This window comes from Micromys minutus (assembly GCF_963924665.1).
Source record: "Micromys minutus genome assembly, chromosome: 16".
NCBI lineage: Eukaryota > Metazoa > Chordata > Mammalia > Rodentia > Muridae > Micromys > Micromys minutus.
Genome location: NC_137985.1, coordinates 24,192,532 through 24,213,680, shown reverse-complemented (window position 1 = coordinate 24,213,680; position 21,149 = coordinate 24,192,532). Strand labels below are relative to the sequence as shown.

General features: G+C 41.0%; 1 protein-coding gene across 4 annotated transcripts in view; it reads left to right on the top strand.

The window, feature by feature from the left end:
• The window catches only part of LOC308430617 (neurotrimin), a gene marked incomplete at both ends in the record, with an annotated part of 925,750 nt that overhangs the window by 803,568 nt on the left and 101,033 nt on the right, over positions 1-21,149 (top strand). For all 4 annotated transcript variants that reach the window (XM_080929828.1, XM_080929827.1, XM_080929826.1 and 1 more), the window contains one exon: positions 11,464-11,589. In XM_080929828.1, the coding sequence (XP_080785954.1) occupies positions 11,464-11,589 (126 nt within the window). The remainder of the gene's footprint in view (positions 1-11,463; positions 11,590-21,149) is intronic.

Sequence of the window (21,149 nt, the reverse complement as noted above, 5' to 3'; positions counted from 1 at the left end):
AAGCTTTGTATTAACAAGAAGTCATGTTGAAACTTTTACTTTCCAAGACTGTGCTCCCCCCCTCTTCTGCTCCAACACTGTGACATTTCACAGGAGATTCAGAGAACCACTGCTCTCACTGAGAACTTGTAGCCTACCACAAACAGGCCGGCATCTTAACCTCACACGCTAAGGGGGAGAGGCTTTGTCATGATCTCTTCTCCAACCATAACCTTTATGAAGGATTTAGTAGCAATAAGGACTCAGAACACAATATCAGTTTTGAACCAGTTGCCAAGTAACGTTGGACATCAGTGAGACCAGATATGGTGCTCTGAGAGTCAAGGTCAACTAGTAAGCTGTGCCTTCACTTGCCTAAGAGGGTCCCAGAGATCACTGGCACAGGAGCCAACCTACACCTCACATTTTCATTCTGGTACAAGCAATTTCACCACTGTGCTGCCGGAGGAAGGCAAAGGGTCTTTCTAAAGCAGTCTCCTCCCTGTGTAACTAGACCTTGCAGGTACTAGAATGGAAATAGGAATGGAAATCATTTGCATCCTTCTGAAGTCAAGGGTCCAGCCAGCCAGGGGTTCATGGGAACCTTCCTAGTACAGGCAATGTAATTCCCACTGCAAGCATATTTATAACCATTCTTGGGTACCTAACTGCCAGTGCTGTTAGGCAATTAGGAATTAACATGCAAATGACACCAGAAAGGCAGCATACAGATATATAGGTGGCAGGCAGCTGATTGGCAGCATATACCCCGGCCTTTTCTGTGCTAAAAGAGGACCACCTGAGGCCATGGCCTCTATTTTCACTAGGGTGGTCTCCATCTGACCAGAATGGGTCAGTGTGAGAGACAGATTATGCTTGGCACTTAGGCATGTTTAAAGAGCAGAAAATGATTAAGCAGAGGATCATGTCATAAGAGTATGCTAGCCTGTACATGCATCCTCATAGATATGTTCACTTTACTTACATCAACAAAAAAGAAATGCAACCTTGATCCTGGGATAGGGTGATAGCACACATTAGTGCAGTAGAAATGGTCATTCTTCCTTGCATGAGGTGAGTTTCTGAACAGAAGCAGGTGCATCCAAAGGGGAAAAAAATGTAGCTAATAATTCCCCGAACTTGGACAAGGAAGTGATAGACAGGAACTAAATTCTAAGAAACAAAATTTATGCAAAATCTCTCTAGCTGGAGCTAGAAATACCAAGGCTGAGTTTATAGAGTACTGTAAGTGGAACAGGATCATAACCTATGTAAGTCTTAGGTTAGTCATTTTGGAGCTTGTATAGCAAACCCCCATAAAGAACAAGAACAGTGTCTCTGGGATGTGGTAAAAGTGGCCTTTATCACTGCACGGCCTACCTAATTGTCTGTTGGGTTTCAAGAACACGTGCCTTCTCACTCTGGAGAAAGGGACCCCAGGAGGATGCTAGATGACAAGAGACCAAAGAAAACTCTTAAGTGGGCGCTGCACTGGGTTCCAGTGGTTGCAGCAGGAGTGTGGCTGTGAAGAACTCCAGGAGAAAATAGAAGCCGAGGTCATCAGAAACAAAGTTGCCGGTCCATATTTTTCAGCTGGATGCTAAGAATTCACTGGATTGGGCGGAAGATATATCAGGGCAGGATAAGGATGGCCTAGTCAGCAATGGAGGGTTGGTTTGTACAACAAATAGTTAAGCTGTTTGCTACTAATTTATTGAACACCATGCCATCTCTTTCACAATAGCATTCATTTGTAGGGTGATTAGCAGCTCACTAAGTGCTTTTCAATTATACCTACATATCTACTTTGATTCCGAAAACCCTATAGGAAGAGCTGAAATATGACATTGGCCACTTCCTTCCTCCTCCAGTGTAGTCTCATTCGCTCCTCAAGGTTTTAATGTTTTGAATTAAATGGAAAATACTTGGCAAGAATATAGTCCTTATTAGGTGATCAACAAATAATAGCTTTCTTCCATGAGGAATATTAAGAAAAACAAAACATTTTCCAAGTTTTTTTCTCCTGCCTTGTAAAATCATGTAGTGAATCAAGTTAATTGATTCTCTCTTTAACTTAGGCACATTTTAATTCTGGAGGCTGTGGAAACTTGGCTTTTGGTATTCAGGGACACCTGATTAGAGATTCTGCATATGTCTGAATGCCCACATCCTTATGGATTTAGCTTAGCTGTTTAGGGGAGCTTCAGCCTCTTCCCTGTACAATGAAGCTAATGCCTGAGGGGAATACCAGGAGGGTCTCCAAAGAAGCAGCCATATTGAACACCCAGCAAAACTCTACAGGGTCTCTTAGAGTTGTTTCTGGTACACGGTGACTGTTGGTTTCCCACTCCATCTTTCTACTCTTTGATGAATTGGTCCATAAGAATTTGATCCATCTCATCCATTTCGGGGTAGTAGGGTAGGTAAGTAAGCCTCTCAATCCCAACTAGTAACTATTGGTCTAGAAACCGGAACCTAGCCAGTCCTGTCTGTAGCCAGCTGTATCATGATTAGCAATCCTTCTCTTACGGCTTTATGAGAAGACACTTTCCTACTATAATGGAATGCTTATGGTGACAGGTAGGGGCTGTGAAATTCAATTTACACTAATATACCAAGAAGCAGGGAGGCATGGCATGATGAATGAATGGTGTTTACTTTATTCTTCTATGTCTCCATCAGGAATGATTAAACTGGGTCAGAGAGTAGAGCTCATAAAAACTTCCTTCCACATTTCAGTTGATCCTGAAAGGCACACATTCCAAACTTCAGAACCACTGGTTTATGACTAATCCTGATTAAATCACTAGATTTTTCTCCCAGGGCTCCATGATTTTTTACTTGGTTTTAATGTGGAGGGTCCGAGGGAGGAAGAATGAGATGTAACAAATGGCAAAAGTGTTCTGATGAATGGAGTCACCATTGCCTGAGGTTGTGTCATTAGGGAGCTTTCACATTTGCAAACCCTCATCTGGAATGCTGGGCATCCAGTCTTAGCTTCCTCCCTTAGAACAGCAGCAGCCACAGTTTCCTTGCTGGCAGGATTGAGCCTGTACCTATTTGCGGCTGGGACTGAGTCCTCAGCCTGCAGATGCTACTTACCTCTGACCTACTGGCTGGCATCTGCTGGCAGGAACACAGTACTGGTAACTACCCCAATTTGTTCTTTAAATCAAGCAAATTCCTCTGGGCACACAGTTTGCATTTCTCTTCACATTGGCCTCTTAAGAGGGACATGAGTTTTATTTATGCTGCCAGGCCACACTTGGCTAATATTTTATGTTTAAAATGCGGTATTTCCATATTCTCTGTGATCCATAAAGCATGCGTTTTGAGGGGTTTGAAAGGATGCTAATATAATTATTGCGATCAACTAGTCAAATGATTTATTTATTAGACAGCTAATCATTTGAAGATCTCAATTTACTATGTCATCTCCTAACATAAATCTCAGACTTTCTCTGGACCATGAAGATCCTTTTCTTTAAAGGAAGAAAGAAGAAAGGGAGAAAAGAAGGAAGTAGAGGAGCAGAGCAAGTGAACAGCTCACTTGTGTTTTTTATCACAACAGACAGACATAATAACAATTTCTATTAGTAGATGCACAGGTGGACCCAAATGATGACTTTTTGTCATCAGGAAGACACAATCCAATGGACCTGTGTACATACAGGAGTCTGTAGCCACAGTGGCTGTTTCAGATTGATGTGCCCCTGGGAGTCACATCTCTAGTACAGCTCCCACTGAAGGAAAATGAATTCGGGGAAAGACAGCAGGTTGTCCCCAGGATAGAATAAGCAGAAGATTTCAATGTACATGCAGATGTAGAAAGTTAGAGAAAGTAATGTGTTGGCAGAGACTCCCATCTTCTCTGTGGCAGAGAATAACAACTTATACACAGCAATGAGGTAGGCTCCTTCAGCTAAGGTCCCTGTGAGCACACAGATGTTGCCATGGAGCTATGAAGGAAAGGACCAAGATATAACAAATGATAGAAATATCCCGATGAGAGAAATAGCCATTGCTTACAGTTCTTTCGTTAAGGACCTGGATGGATCTGGATGTGGGTTAAATGGGGATGTGGGGTAAATGTTTTTAGCAAAGCCCAAGGAATTCTGGGTTGGAGACTGAAACCTACAAGACTGGCCTCTGAGAAGAGCAGACAGTGGGCATTACCCATAACTTGCTGATATGTTCCATTGTTATTCCCAACAAAAGTTTGCCCTTGAACAAATGACTAAACCTTAACTCTTTCTTTCATCATCTGTGAACAATAGTAGCAGGAATTTCTCATAGGATTCTTACAACTGTTATCAATGAACTCACTCATTGCAAAGTGTATAATGTACAACAGGGTTTTATAAACAGTGAATGTGCATAAAACATGGGTGCAATGTTTTCTTTTTAACTTTATTTTTCCATGCATGCACTTGCAATTCCAAGGACCTTTTATAAAAGTCTTCACTAAAACTTACAGACTACACTGCAAATTTCAGTTGTATGTCCTCCAACAATATCCTGGACCTCCACCTTTACTGAATGTCAGCATTCTCATCTGTAAAATTCAAGAAATAAATTAGGTGACTAAGGAGTCCCTGTTTACCCAAGTTTTACTGAGGTCAGTGGTAAAAGCCTTGTGTCACAGGAAGCACTTTAAATCCAACATGATGGGTGACTGAGTTAATACAAGGAAAAATTGTGTGTGTGTGTGTGTGTGTGTGTGTGTGTGTGCGTGTGCGTGTGCGTGTGTGTGAGTGTGTGTGTATGATTATGGTATATATATATATATATATATATACATACATACATACATACATACATACATACATATACACACATATCACTTGTACTGCAGGTGTTTGAAAACTGGTGACTGTCATCATTGCTGTATGCAGCACATAGATCTTGAGGATATGCATGGACTTCTGTTTGTTCACTGTCTTAGGGTTTACTGCTATGAAGAGACACCCTGACCAAGGCAAGTCTTATAAATAGCAACATTTTATTGGGGGAGGCTTACAGGTTCAGAGATTCAGTCCATTATCATCAAGGTGAGAACATGGCAGCATTCAGGCGGGCATGGTGTGTTAGGAGCTGTGAGTTCAACATCTTCAACTGAAAGAAGCCAGGAACATACTGGGCATCCTCAGGAAGCTAGATAAAGGGTCTCCACACCCACCCCCACAGTGACACACTTTCTCCAACAAGGCCACACCTTCTCATAGTGCCATTCCCTGGGCCAAGCATATGCAAACCATCACATTCATATTTTCTTTCAGCCTTTCAAAATGATTCATTCATTCAAAACTTGTCTGTGGAACATGGAGTTTCTTGGACTTGATGGCATGTACCCTGCAATTTAGTGAACAAGACAACCAGCCCAGCTTCCACTTCCTTTAGGAAAGGTTTACCTAAAAATGTGGGTCTGTGACAGAGTAATTGCCCATCATGCCAACGGCAGTGCACTCAATCCTTCCACACATTTACCACACAGTAAATGAAAAGCCTATAATTATGCAACAATTAGTTGGTGTGGAGAGTCTATCTTAGAAACGATGGCCAAGGAAGACTTCTTTGAGGAGTCAGGGTCTAATAGCTAGGACAGAGAAGCCATCAAAGAAAAAGGGGAAATCATGGAGGGACCTTTGAATAGGAAGAGTTGGGGATATTTTAGGATCAGAGGAGTGATACCTGGAGTGAGGCTAGGAAAGAGGTCAGATACATTTCATAAGAAGATTTCCGGGATAGGAGAATCTTCTTCATTCTCTTGACTGAGTAATCACTCTATTTCAGTCTGAATTTGGAAAACATAGCCCCATATCTTGCCACACAGCCTGATGCATTACTAAGCATAGCAGCTTCCTGGTAGAATTTACCTGTTGCACAGTGGCCACATCTTCAAGAGCTTCTGATCCACACTGCACATGCTGCATCATGCCAAATACATTGCTGGTACCCTAGACTTGTCCTTATAACACTGAGGTTTCAGAAGACTCTAGTATGCAACAGCAAGGAAACCCCAGTCTCGAAATCTGTCCAGTAGCTTTGGGCAACTCTGGCAGCAATGGAAGCCATCTGGGAGGCATAGATCTGCAGGCGTTCTGGGAAGTACCTGGTCCAGGCATTTATGTGCATTCTCAGCCCCATAGGACTGCACAGTGCTTAATAAAGCATCTTAATTTGGATTTAATAGGATAGCTACTGTGTGCTAAAAACAGCAAATTGCTATTTATTAATGACATAATTATTAAAACTCAACACCTGGGCACTGTAAGCTAAACTAGGAATAGGAAAGTTCCTCTGGATATTGTTTTAATAATTACCTTATTTAATTATTTACATATTTGAATTAGAATTCAGTAATAGCCAGATGAAACCTTAGTAAAATGTATTAAATATGGAATTTTATCCTCAGAATATGGTTCACCTGACTTCTACCTTTCTTCCTAAATATAACCTAAATACTTCTGTCTTTCTGTTTATATAATTGGCATATTTTAGATTCAAACCTCAAAAGCCTTCAATTATCAAATATGCACAGTGCAGAAAATGGCAACCATCTGTAATACAGACTTGGTTTGTGGCTCCTGCTCTCAGCCCCTCCCACTTTTCTTTTCAGTCTGCTCTTGGACCCTTGGTCGTGGAGTTCTAAATCTAACAGGATGCTTCTACATGGCTGTCTTCCAGTTGTTCGCTAGCATCTTTCCCACGAGCATGTGCCAGTCAGAATGCTTCTAATCAATGTTTTCCCAAAGCCACTTGCTCATCTGAACTCCCCTCTCTGGGCCATCAGTAGGTCCCATACATGCTCCCTGGCCCTGCTCTTCCACCCACCCTATGAATATATCTCTGTCGAGACACCATTTCAATCCAGGCTTTGAACATCCCTCCTGTAGACATATTTTGCTAATTCCAATTCTCCCAATTTCACTCTGACACATGGTTAACAGATTCTTCCTAAAATAAAATTAAAAAAAACTTTAAATTATGGCATTCTATATTTAAAAGAAAAATCAAATACTTTCTGTAGCCTATTAAAGTTAACCATCCAAGACCTAGGCCTTCACAGGCTGTTCCACAATCTGGTTTCCTGTTACCTCATTGATCTTGTATTCTGTTTTCATTGATCCTTATGAAATTTATTGACTGTCTATTCTGTGCTGACACTCTGCACAAGTTTGCCAACCATGTGCAGCATAAAATTCCTCTACTGAATGCCTCGTGTTTCCATGAAGTACTCTCAGGCAATTTCAGAAAGTTGTTTTCTAAGTCCTCAGAAGAGCCTCTCAAGGACCAGTATCCACAGAACTACTACTTCTCTTTTGTAGCTGGGGAAGGTGGTCTGGTAGAACCAACTGGAACCTCAAGCCATCTGCTGGTAGATTGTATGTTCATGCATGTCATGGACTTTTGCCAACTCATTCATGCCAGTGTATTTCTTCCCCCTGTGATTCAGACCCACATTTTGTCTCTGAGCATGGTCCTGAAGTGGATGCTGATGAGAGATGAAGCCATCTCTGACACCCCTTCTCACTGTGCTAATCCTTCTTTCCAGCTTACAGCACTTATCACATGCATCCCTCATTTGGCAACACAATGTTCTGGTCCATTTTGCTTCATCATTCAACTCAGTTGAATGTTTTCAATGCATTATTTCCCCAAACTAATTGAAATTATAGGATATAATTATACATGGTATAGTCCCACATGTCATAATATACCTAGTACACAAATTGGATATAGAAAATGTATTCACAAACACTTTGTGCCTTTGCCACGTACTCCAAAAAGAAATCTCAACAATGCTTGATTATATCTAGGCACAAAAAGTCACACTAATGATGCCTTCTTTATGTCACGTTTTTGCTTAACAAGCCTTTCCTGATGTCCTCCCCAGACCTGGCATGCTTTTACTGAGCCCCATAAAACTTAACATAGTTGTCATATGTCTAAAAAGGGTCATGCAATACCCACTCATAGTCAAGTTTAGGAATCTAACTTCCATCTTCCCATAAAATTTGATAAATCCTCTGTGCCATAATACATCAGAGGATTAGATTCCTCTGTCTGTATTTATATCTTTAGCTCACATTATCCTTAGGGAAAAGAACTTTATGTTCTTAGCACTTAGCACAATGCTGGCATATGGAAAGTGACTCATGAATATTGACCAGAGAATGAATGAATGAGAGAGTGAATAAATGCAAGCAAACAAAGCAATTCTTCTATGTTTCTAACAGCCCACATTAAGGGAAATAAGGTACCAAAAGTATCCATGGAAACAGTATGAAATACAGGGAGCCTATCTCTTACTCGAGTCTTACGAGCAGGAATTAGCTTAAATCATAGTATTTCCTTGCAAGTTCAATTTAATTTTTTTAGGGAGATACTGAGAATAGAACTCAAGTCTCCATGTCAAGCATTGCTTTGAGCCTCTAATTTTATCTTAAAGCTAACGGACAGCCTCCATCCCAGAGCATCTGCATTTGCTGATGTAACTGTTATGAGTGTGGTTGTGCATATTATCACCTCATCCCCATATGAAACATGGGTCCTCCTTTAGATACATCAAGGTACTTCCTTCCTTCCTGCTTCCTTCAAGCTCTGCTACTAAGCTGGCTAGGACAGGTGGCAAGTACTTCTCTAATGATTCCTTCACATGCTGGATACTTTCCAGTTGTAAATGACAGGGGTGGGGGAGGCAAGGATTCTAGATGGTTCTTCCAAGCCTGAGGTGTGATCATCTCATTTAATATACTTACTGTGCTGACAGCTCTGGCCCATTCCACCTCCCATGCCACTTGGGGCCTGTCCATTGTTCTCTAGTGTATGATTAGCAGATTAGCTATCATGTAGGAAGCCAGGAAAATGAACTCCCAGTCAGCCCTTCCAAAGCAAGAATAATTCATTACCCAGCCTGATTTCCACTTAAAATGTACTTTACGTACACTTCCAACTACAACCCTTAAATCACCCTGTGTTCACAAAGTCCATCATCTTATTTTTATTTTATTGCATGGCAATGGCATGACATAATCCTTTGCAGAGAATCTCAGAGTGCTTTACAGATCAATAAATTACTTACCTGCCCTGTAGAAGCAATGTCTGCAAGGCCAGCACAGACACTGCAAGCAGCCTGGGCTCTAAGAAGCAAGCAAAGATCTGGGACTTCCAAAACTGAACAATGGCTGCAGACTAGAGTTGGGTCAAGAGTTCAGCAGAAGGAAACACTGAGGTTAAAGTTCTGTGAATAAAATACATATAAGTTTTCTTTTCTTTTCTTTTCTTTTTCTTTTTTTACTTCTGCAAGAGTTCTGCAGAACTGTGGAACCATAAGAATTTAGAAATTTCTATGTCGAGGAGTCAGTGAAGCAGATGCTTAGTTACCAACACATCAATTGCTTTCCCATCCTGAGAGGCGCACTCTGACTTTTAATCATCAGCTCCAACTTATGGTATTAGATCCTATGTGTCCTAGACTGTGGAGCAGTGGGTCTTCCACCCCACTGGTTTATTTCTGTTTAATTTATGAATTATTTTTATCTTAATATGCATGGTTGGATACGCAACTCTCTCTCTCTCTCTCTCTCTCTCTCTCTCTCTCTCTCTCTCTCCCTCCCTCTCTCTCTCTCTCTCTCTCTCTCTCTCCCTTGTTCTTTTGTCTCCATCTTGACCCAAAGTTCAATGTAAATTTAAGCCTAAAAATGATGAATATTACATACTATATGAAAGTCACTGTATGCATGAAAAATGTAAAATTTAACAATGAAATGGTTGTTCTTTAAGACCGTATGTTAAAACAGAGGGGGTAGAAATTCATCCAGATGAAGGCGTCTAGTAGGCACTGTCAGAGAGAAGCATCTGAATACACACAGCGGTAGCAAGGGTAGGAGAAAAGGGGGCAAAACCCAACCCATGCTTTGAGCCCTGAGTGTATTACATGGCAGAGTGCAGTATGTGAATGGAAGAAGTGCGGGAGAAAAACAGACAAGGAGCCAGGATAGAGGACATCCTTTCATCTATCTTTTGCAGATGAAAGGGTCCATTGTGAGTATGGGTGCTATAAAGATCAGTTGAACTTTTCCTATGGATAACTATATGATGAAGGTATGGATACCTATATGATGAAAGCTGTCTGAAAACACATGAATGAGTGAATAAGTGACTCTAAGCAAGGAAGTATAATGTATGATGTAAATCAGTGATAGGACAGTAAAGGAATTGTCACTTTGTCTTCTTGAAGTACAGGCCATTTGACAGATTAGACAAATGAGTGACTACGTGGGGAATCCAATATCACATTGTCTGTGGTAAAGCTGACAATGTAGAAGTAGGTTCAGTTGTAAAGTAATAATGAGATTCTGTCATAGTTTCTAGCATGAGATAGACCACATAAACAACTGCTTGGCCAGGCTGTGGGGAAACTGTTCTGTGAAATCCAATGGGAAAAGCCCAGTAGGATGTAGCCTTCAAAGGGAAGTCAGGCTCCAAACTGAAGTCAAGAAAGCAAGAGTCCACTCTAACTTAGACATTTGGGAGAATGTCTTTTTTGCAAGAGAGGGGTCAAATCATATCATATCATATCATATCATATCATATCATATCATGTCATGTCATGTCATGTCTTGTCATATCATATCATATGTCATATCATATCATATCATGTCATGTCATGTCATGTCATGCCATGCCATGTCATGTCATGTCTTGTCATATCATATCATGTCATGTCATGCCTTGTCATCTCATATCATATCATATGATATTATGTCACATTTCTCATTGATATGAGTGTCAAATCAATTGTGTCTAGTATGTCTGGAATGTGGTGACTAAGCAAAACTAAATTTGTGTTGGTAAGTAAGGATAGGTAGATAGCGAAGTTGATAACAAAGACCTGGGCTTTAAAGGATTATCTACAAAGGATATAAAGAAGAATATAGATCCTCTATGATAAACAGAAAGCACATTGTGTCAGGGACAAAGCATGGGTAAATAGAAACAATGGCCACGGGAGATGGCTGAAAAAATTAGTTGATGCTTGATCCTGCACAACCTTATATACTGGCCTGGTTATGTCAGGTAGGCAACAGGGAGAATACAAACTATTTGAGAGAGATGTGCTATATTGAAACTGCATTACATAAAGCCACCTCTGAATTCAATGAAGTGAATGACTCATGGGACTTGTGTTGGGGAGGTGAGTGTTGGGGATGCAAGTAGAGGTAGAAGGTACAGTTGGAGAAAGTTACTGCAGCATTGCAGTAGAGTTGGTTTCCCTCCATAGTTTGCCTTTGACTTTGAAATGGAAGCTAAATTTAAGGTAAGATATTCTTTACATTTAAGATAAATTTTCACATTTTTTATATTACAAGTATCAGCCATACATGTCCATCTTTGGTTATTCTGTCAGCTTCCAATTTAAAATGACTGAAAGATTTGTCAGCAGTATTTATGTTCCTTCTTCCTCTTTTCTCTCCACAGTATCTCCTAAAATTGTAGAGATTTCTTCAGATATCTCCATTAATGAAGGAAACAACATAAGCCTCACATGCATAGCCACAGGTAGACCAGAGCCTACAGTAACCTGGAGACATATTTCTCCCAAAGGTAAGAGTAGCAACTCATAAGGGATAACATGAATCTTGTTTGCCACGGATGGGAGGTTATGGTACTGGCTGCTGAGTTCAAGGGGCTCTAAGCCCCTGGGAGCCTGATAAGTCAATTTGACTCATAACTCTATAGATATAGGTGCTTTTTTATGCACAGTGACCTCAAGTGTTACAATCTCAGAAGGTGTACCTGCATGTCTCTTTGCAATCTTGCGAAGATTAATGTCACTTAAGTATTGGTAAAATCATGGTCAGGATTTATCTGTGTGAATGTCTTCCATTGGGTGTAATGCTTGAAGGGATGCTTTGGTGACACTTTACAGCTGGTGTTGAAGAGATAGAAGATACAAACACATTACAATGGATAAGAGCTCTAAATGCCATAGTCCTAACAAGAAATCTCCCTGGTCTGTGCCTCTTCAGCATTGCCAAAATTCTAGTCATTAGCTGTGTTTTATTTTATTTTATTTTTTGTGATTTGCTGTAATTTTTCTCTGATATTTCCTAGATAACAAATACACCATAATGTGTGGCTAAATTACATAATTTATGTTGCCAAAATGTTCAGATTTTATGAAGACCACACTGAGTGATTTGTGCTTTGAACCCTTTAGGATGTGACAAGATGTTACTTATCGTTAAGGTAGCTTTTGTTTGTTAGCAGAGAGCATAATATTTCTTCATTCATTTCTAAATATTTATAGAAAATGTAGTCATACAAACTATTCTAAGCACTGTGAAAATTAGCCATAACCCCAAACTAACAAATTCCTGTTCTTGTGAACTCATATTCTCACGAGAAAGATGACTGTGTAAAAAGTCCTGGATAAGGTTGATAAAACTGAGTGGTACACGTTGATTGAAGGATAAAAGTTTAGTTAAGGAATGATAATGTTACAAAGACATTGTCAACCTCAGTTCTGCTGCTGATCACTGAATGAAGTGTAATTGATGTAAATAATTACATATGCACTCATGCATATGCGTATGTGGATTGAAGAAGGCATCTGTATCGCTGGGCAAGGCAAGTTTAAGGATTTCCAAGGCATCCTACTGGAGGCTATTTGATTTACAAGTTATATGCTCCCACAAAGACTCTGAGGAGAGTGAAGTGAAAGAAATGAATTAGGGCTCCCCTTAGGATTATTGTCTATGGAGCTGAAGTAAAGGAAACAAAATTGGGTAGAGACAGAAGGTGAGCTGCACTGTGGTCCTCAGAAAAGTTCTAATGGCTGTGTGGGACTTCTAAAGTACAATGACCCTTCTATTTTGTCTTTGATTGAAATGATGGAGCTGATCTTTTACATCAACACAGTAGTTCCTTGTTGGATGTAAACTGTCCCCAAAATGTCAATAGCCTACTGGATCAGGAAGACAATCTGATTTCACACACGTATCTCAAGGGTCCAACAGCTAAGGATTGCCTGTTTCCAGTATGTTCTTCACTGGAACCTAAGTCTGCCATTCTTAAAGGTGGTAGTACCACCAAAGCCATATTTAAAATATCTACTGTTAGACTATAATGGCCTTGAATATGGAATTTCCTCTCTGTCAATAACAGTATAACTGATGGACTCATAGGTGTGACATGTTCAGTTGTCCTGAGCTCTGGGGTGCTGTTTGGTCATCAATACTAAGCTATCTCCATGAAGAGGAGAGAGGAAAGGATGGATGGAGAGAGAGAGAGAGAGAGAGAGAGAGAGAGAGAGAGAGAGAGAGAGAGAGAGAGAGAGAGAGAGAATATAACCTTTTTGCTTTGCTTTTTGGCCATTCTCTTCTTTTTGGAATGACTTTCTGTGAAAATTGGCTCAAGTCTGGGAAGAGACCTCAGCTGTGCATGAGATCATTAGTGAGAGAGAATGGACCTGGGGCACTTGGAAGGATGGGACTACCTAACTGCATAGGCTTTTCAAGTCCACACACCCCATTCATCACAGCTTAATGTCACTGTATCCCCTGTGTAACCAGATGCTGGACCAGTCTGCCTTTTGAAACCGAAGAACATTTGTCATCTGGGGTAGACTTCTTTTACTCCTGCCAGGGACCCTGCCTCTTGTTTAATGTCCTTTCTCAGTCCCATCTCTCGCCAGGGAGATCTCTTTCTTTGTCTTGATGCTTTCTGGCCTTTCCCCTCCAGCTATTTGCTTCTGCCCAACCTATTATGGCAAAGTCTTTTATACACATCTTGGTTCTTTGATTTTTCTAACCATCTCTTAAATATGTTTTAATTTCATGTTATGCTCTGCTCCTCTTTTTTCAAACCTTCCATTACTTCTTCTTTTTTATTGGATGCTGTTTCTGCTGTGTTCTGGTGTCCTTTGTTCTTCCTTTTGTGGCCATCAAGTTAATTCTTGTCCTTAGGAGATTTTCATCTGAGCCTGGGCCAGATGCTGCCACTTTCCTGAGGTTTTAGCTGCTATGGAAACAGAAGATGGATCAAGGGGAGAGGAGCAGGCTGATCAAAATCTACCTGCAGATTAGAGTAATTTAGATGAACAGCTTTGTCCAGATCTAGGGCCTAGATTAGCTGTCCCACTTTCAGACTGATGAGATATGCCAAGCTGGAGCTAATCACCTTGAGACTCACTAGGGAACACTGTTCCTGGAGATGATTCTTTGGAGATCAGAGATGTCACTGAGCTGCTGCCAAATCTGAACTGAAACTAGAGATCCTTAGCAGTCAGACCTTCATCTGTAGCCACTAAATGTTTCCAAGAAAGTGCTTATTTTAAATAATCTTGGGCAGGCTTGGGGCTCCTGGGAAAATGATGTGCACCTTTGCTGAATCTCCAGAGGCAGTGAGCAGTTGTCATCTTTGTCTCACTCCTGAAGACAGATCATGTCTTAGTCGAATCAGTCTTATATAGACATGAAACCTCCCCCAAAGAATAGCTGATTCAGGCACTTCGGGGCAAACCGATGACTTCATTGCATTTTCTCCCTCTGGACTTATATGCTAGTTTTGTGTAATTTTGAAAAGGCCTGTTTTTGTCTATTAGAAGCCATCAGAAACAGCTCACAATAGTCCCATAACCTCTTTAGAATGAGTACTTCTTCCAGGCATGGACACCTTCTGTGTGGAAAGGAGATATAGAAATGTGGACCCTATTTCAGGAAGGCTCTGGCACATTGACATAAGAGTGTCTAGTGGATAAAAGGTTTATGAGGCCAGTCCAAGCCATTCATTAGGTAGAGGAAGTGTCAGATATCCAGAAGAATGGATGGAGAAGAAGATAGGGCCTCCCTTTGTGCAAAGTCCTCTCTCCTGTGTTATCTATAGAAGCATGCTTTTTCTATTTTCTCCTCATGAGTTTCTACTCTTATAATTCCAGAGGGAAGTAAACATTTTCCAAGTAACTGTCCTTTTCCGTACATTTGTTTTAGATGTGCACTTATTGTCTACACTAGCATGGCCTTGGTCTCTTGAGGAAGAGAAGTTCTCATTTCATCTCCTCACAAGATAGAGCTGTGGCTAACTCCATGAAAGCTCATGCCATGCTGTCCTACTAAGGACTTGTATGTGTACAGGTACACTTCCTGCTCAGGGCTTTAGGCTTCATTTTTTTCTCAGCTAGACATGAAAGAATGTGCTTTACTACTATGTCACTCTCTGAGTTCTTTTTTCTGAGTATGCAGAAATATGTCCTCCATTAGTATATCCTGAAAATACCCAAAGTGAGCCCCCACAACTTCACGAAAAAGTGTTCCTATAGCCCCTAAACCAGATCCATTGAGGTGTCAGAACTTTAGAGTGGCATCTGAGATTCCTACCTAGTCAAATTTTGGCAATATATTTTATGTTCACGTAAAGGTTTGCGTCCCATCAGGAATCTGTGGACTTTTTACATCTTTGGGACAATGAACCACTGAACACCAGGTAGAGTCCTCCATGAGCACTGATGTTCAGCACCATTTTATTCCATTAAAGTTCGCTGGCCATTACATTCTCTTCTAGAACACCCAAAGAGCATCCCACACCAGAGCAAATCAAGATGCATTGACCCCACACCAAAGCAAAGCAAGATGCATTGAAAAAGTCCACAGAGCAGATAAAATCCCAGATCTGGTTCAGTTGTAACATCCCTCTTTCAAAAATTCATTGAGAGCACATTCTGCTTCTCTTGCTTTCTTTACCTGGTGCACACTGCCTAGGGCCTAAATGCCTCTTAGGATGTGGTGTGGTATACAACACTGTGCTTTTTTACCTCTCCATAGGGGCATACCTCTGCTCTCAGTGCAATGCTCTAGTCTTACTCTTGAGAGTTCTTCTCCACTGTGATGTTTACAGGGGGATTTGGCATATTTCTAGCAATGGAACAATTGGCAAGCTCCAGGACATTTTGCAGTGGGCTTGGAGGGAACCTTGGAGGCTGAAAGGAGCCCTTCCCTCTTCAAGTTCATTTTCACAGAAGTTAAGAAGGCTCACAGTGGGCTTTGATATCAGGACTTCTGATGCACTGTGGTCCTTGGTTCCATCAGCTGCTGAGATGTGTGCTTCTGGAATGTGTTCTTCATCTTGCTCTTCAGGGACAACCTGGACCTTCTACCGTTTGCTGCTGTCAACCACCTTATGCGTGGCTGCTAAGCACTGTTTTCTAGGGTAAACAAGAGGATAGTATAATATACATGAAAATCCTCTGGTCCTCTGGTCTGAGGGAAAAAAGACAGTTAATTGGAAAAAAGAAAATCATCATTTAAATACATCTATCCACCCCACCTCTCCCATTCCCTATCTCCTTATGCTTGGTGGGTAAACAGAAAGTAGGCAGAAATTTGCATATTTATCTCAGGGTTACATAAAGATATTAGGGTAGAATGACAGGAAAAGTGTGTCTATTGACTTTCAGAGCAAAGCTTCTTAATGTAAAATTGGGTGGATATCTGCATCCACGGCCACATAACTTCTACATTCATGAGAACAGCCTTTTCCCCATAGACAAGTCTTCCTCACTATACTTGAGGAAGTCTACTGGACGATTGGTAGTCCTTAGTTCTGAAAAATTGGATAGTCAACAAGCTGCTGAGAGCAAAGTGACCCTTAGCATGGGTTCTTTCCTTGTGAGAGTCCTGAACCACACAACCGCTACCCTGTAGACTGCTGGCTTGCCAGGTTTCCCATTTGTCAGCACTGACAAAGCCTCCTCCCCAGCCAAGCAGGACACTGACTCATTAATTGGCACTGGAGGTATCACAGCTTGAGTTCAACCAGAGCTGGCAGGCTCTATGACTCCGTGACAGCTCTGTGAAAAAGTGTCAGGAGTGAAGCTCTGGCATGCCATCCGCTGACTGCAGCACCCTGGCACTAATGAGCAGCCTGTCAGCACCAGCATCGGGCTCTTTGTGGCATAAGGATCATTAGGACAGCAAACGGAAAAATACCCAGCAGAGAGGAGCTGGGGGACCTAAAGGTGTCACCTTACACGGACATGGCACCCACCCAGAATGAAAGAGAGAAAGAGAGACAGAGACAGAGGCATAGAGGCACACAGAGAGACAGAGAGACAGGCAGACAGAGGATAATTCTGTACCATATTCCATGCTTTTGAGCTACTATTAAAAGCTGTTTAGTGGAGTGGCCTTGTTATTAATCAGTAAAAGCTGTACATCTTTTCTGCAGTGGCCAAAGGGGTATTTAGTGATTATCTTTCTAGTTGTGGCTGCACCATAAAGCTATAAGGTATCCCAACTCTCTGAGAATGCAGGGCTTGGAAAAGAAGGTGAGAGAATGGGTATTTACTCTACTTGCTTCTTGTCAGGGCAGTTCCCTATTCTATTCCGTGTATCTGCTTCCTGAGGGCAAGAGTGGAGTACACTGTATTTTATGTGTTCTTTTTGAACTAGGTTATTCAGAGCTGTATGGAGTATATTCCCTTTCTCTGGTTCTTTTGTTGTAAAAGATTAATTCATTTCTGTGAAAGTAGGAATGAGCTGTCTGAGAAAGTGGTATTTTGAAAACAGTCCTTGCTGGAAAGAAGTTGTCACTTCCTTCTTATTGGCTGGCTCATGCTGGGCAGTGGTCACCATGTCTGAAGCTCCACTTCTGTTTTGCATTAATTCCTGCTTTTTGGAATGGTACCTAGAGATTTCATGACCTGGCTTTCCTCATTAGCATGCACAGCATTGTCAAACCAACAGCTGAGACAAGCCAGCATATGCAACAAGTGCTCACTGTGACTAATGCCTTTTTCTTTTCTTAGACAACTCTTTTACTCAAGAGTTCTTATTGTTGCTTCAAGACCAAGATAACCAGTTTGAAATCCTCCAGTGACATTCCTTTGCCACAGAAAGTCATCTGTTTCTTTAGGATCCAAGAGCAGTTACACATTTTTCCAATCAGGAACGATGGCTTTTCTCTACTCACCCACAGAGGCTTGACATTCTTAAGTTACCTGAGAAATCACAGGGTCCAAGAACAGACCATACTGAAGTCATTTTGCTCATCCCTGAGGCCCTCTGCAGTAGCACTAAAAGAGATAGTGTTAGGAGAATGTAGACAGTGCTGGAGAGATGGTCCTCTTGTCCTTCATGTTTCTTTGTATACATTGAGATTCATGTTTGATATGGTTGAACATGCCTGCAGTCCCAGAAACAGGGGAGGCAGAAGGAGGAAGACCACCACAATTTTGAGGCACTCCTGGTTGACCTAATGAGTTCCAAGCTAGCTAGGGCTGGTTCTGAAGGAAACTCTGCCTCAAATCAAAGCAACAATAAGAATAAACCCTTTGGACATAATTTAAACTCAAATCAAATCTTAAAAAGTAAAAAAGAAGGCACAAGAACTTAATTTCTTTGCATCCATTAAATTATTTTAGTATTGCATTTGTCTGTGTGTGAGCATGTGTGTGTGTGTGTGTGTGTGTGTGTGTATGTGTGTGTTTGTTTGTGTGTGTGTGTGTGTGTGTGTGTATGTGTGTGTTTGTTTGTGTGTGTGTGTGTGTGTGTGTGTGTGTGTGTGACTGCATACACATGGAGCTCAAAGCTCTATGGGTAACTTGGAAAAATCAGTTGTCTCCTAGGTCCAAATATTGACATGTATGCTCTTGGTTTGGTTGAGTTTCTGTTGTGGAGAGACACTATGGCCATGACACTTATAAAAGACAATGTTTCATTGGCACTAGCTTTTGGGTCCAGAAGCTTAGTCCAGTGTCCTCATGTCAGTACACCAGCAAACATGGTGCTGTAGAAGGAGGTGAGAGATCAGTATCTTGATCCCTAGGCAGCAGAAGCAACTGTGGGCTACACTGGGCATACTTTGAGCATATGAGATCTCAAAGTGTTTTCATAGTGAGGCATTCTTTCCTAAAAGGTCACCTGTACACCAACAAGGCCACACCTCCTAAATGTCCCACGCCCTGTGGGCCAACCATTCAAACACGTAATTCTGTGGGGGCCATTTCTGTTCAAATTACCACAAGTACCCTCAACTCCATGATTACTGGGCTTTTTCTCCTTATTCTCAGGGTTTGAACCTAGGACTTCATGCATGCTGAGCTTCTACCACTGAGCTGCATCTTTCATCCATGTTTTTATATTTTTTGAAGGATAACCATATCAGAATTTACAAATCAACTACACTGATGTCTAAGTAAAGGTCTATTACTCTCCCTTGATCTGTATCAAAATCATAAAACCTTAGACTATTCCTCTGGGAAATAGAGATGACAATTCACCACCAACATGGTTGGGACATGTTCATGGAGGTAAAGTACAATTTATATTATCATAAGTGCTTCATGGTTAGCTGCCATGCATTTGGCTAGTCCCTTCTTCTGTACTTTGACTTGGGAGACAAGAACGGAATGGGTGGATATTCACATTCCTTCTCTAAAAAGTGGAATTATTCAATTACCAAAAATGGAGAGTATTTAAAAATAGTTTGTCAGCATCTTCCTCATTCTTCTCCCTTTTCTAATTAACACAGATTCTTAGTGGAAATTTCCACAAAACCCTAAATTGATACCAGAAGAACCAGAACAGTCCTACAGAAACAGACATTACAGTGTTCAATGGTGATCACAGAAGAAAAAGATGTGTCACAGTAAAAGAGGTGCCCTGCTCAAAGTACTATGGAATATACAGTATTAGTTCCGATACATAAAGAGAGTCATACTATGATCAAACAGTGGCATAACCCCATATTGTAGAAAAAAGTGATCCAGAAATCCATTAATCAAATAGCTTAAGCACAGGCAGGTAAATAAAACAAGGTGGAGAAGGAAAAAGAATGGGGAAATTTATATGGAATTAAAGAGCAATCTTTAATTCATATAAATTTACAGCTAGAGAGACACAGACAAAGTAAAGTTTGCCACTGTAAATAAGGAATTTTGTAAGTTGAATATTTATGATCTGATTTAAAGCAATCTTATCTGTGCAACTTTCTACTTCAAAGAGGAAAAAATCATAAAAAAGACCAGTGGAGAAATTAATGAGTTCAGTGTGCCCGAATAGAGAACATATGCAACCACGCCTCAGTCTAGAAACCAAGGGCAGAAGTGCACACCACAGGAGCTGTTTGTGGTTTTACCCAATTATTTAAAAACCCTTGAAAAATGTTGTGGAATCAGATGTCTGCTGCATTCAGACAGCGCTAACAGCGAACTCCCCCATGCTCTCCTGAGTCTTCAGCTATTTATGCTAGTGCTTGGTGACTGTTACCAAGAAGAACTGTTTTGATGGAACAAAAAGAGAAACAAAAGCAAGGGGATTGAATCGTCTTTCTCACAGATGCCAATCAGCATGGCTCCGTAAGATTAGAAGTCTACTTTAAATAGAGGCCCCTACAGGTGAGAAGACCATCTCCAAACAGATTGGAAAGACAGCCAGCACCAGTTGGGGCCTGAAGAGTCCCATTAGACTGACTGAGGCTCAGGAGTTCATGGATAGGATTTAATCAGAGCCAGCAGCAACAATACCTTTTTCATTAGGTTGTAACATGTACAGTGTAGACTTTTCACAGAAGTCTACCCTGATCAGTGGCTTTCACTTCTGTAGTTTGTATCTGAAGTCAACTATGGTTTGGAACTATTAATGCAAGCGTCCAGAAATAACCAAGTGTAAATTTAAAATTGTCTGACATTTTTAGTGTGAGGAAGCGTCATTCCATCCAGATCTGTTCTGCCTGGGACATACTTTTTTTTCTTTTTCTGTTTGCCATGCATGTCCATGTGTATGCTAGCTACCTGTTAGACACTGAGTGGACCTCTGAGTTGCAAGATAAACTGGGGTGGTGTCACTGTATTGTGTCCAAGTAAGATGGCCAATTACAGCCTACCCTGACAAGAAAATTTCTGTGTCACCCACCTCACTTTATCCTGTCACCCTTCATCTTCCACCATTGCTGACTGAAGGTGAACACAATAGAAGAAGATGTTTTGATAAAGCGATAGTTCTTGTATAGGGTTTGTTGCAGTATACTGTTAAAATAGCTCTACCTTGTTATCACTCTAGTCTTTTATTCTATTTCATAAATTAAACTCTGTCATAGATATGGGTGTATAGAGAAACTTATACACCATGGGTTTCAAATCAGTCTGTGGCTTCAGGTATTATCTGGAG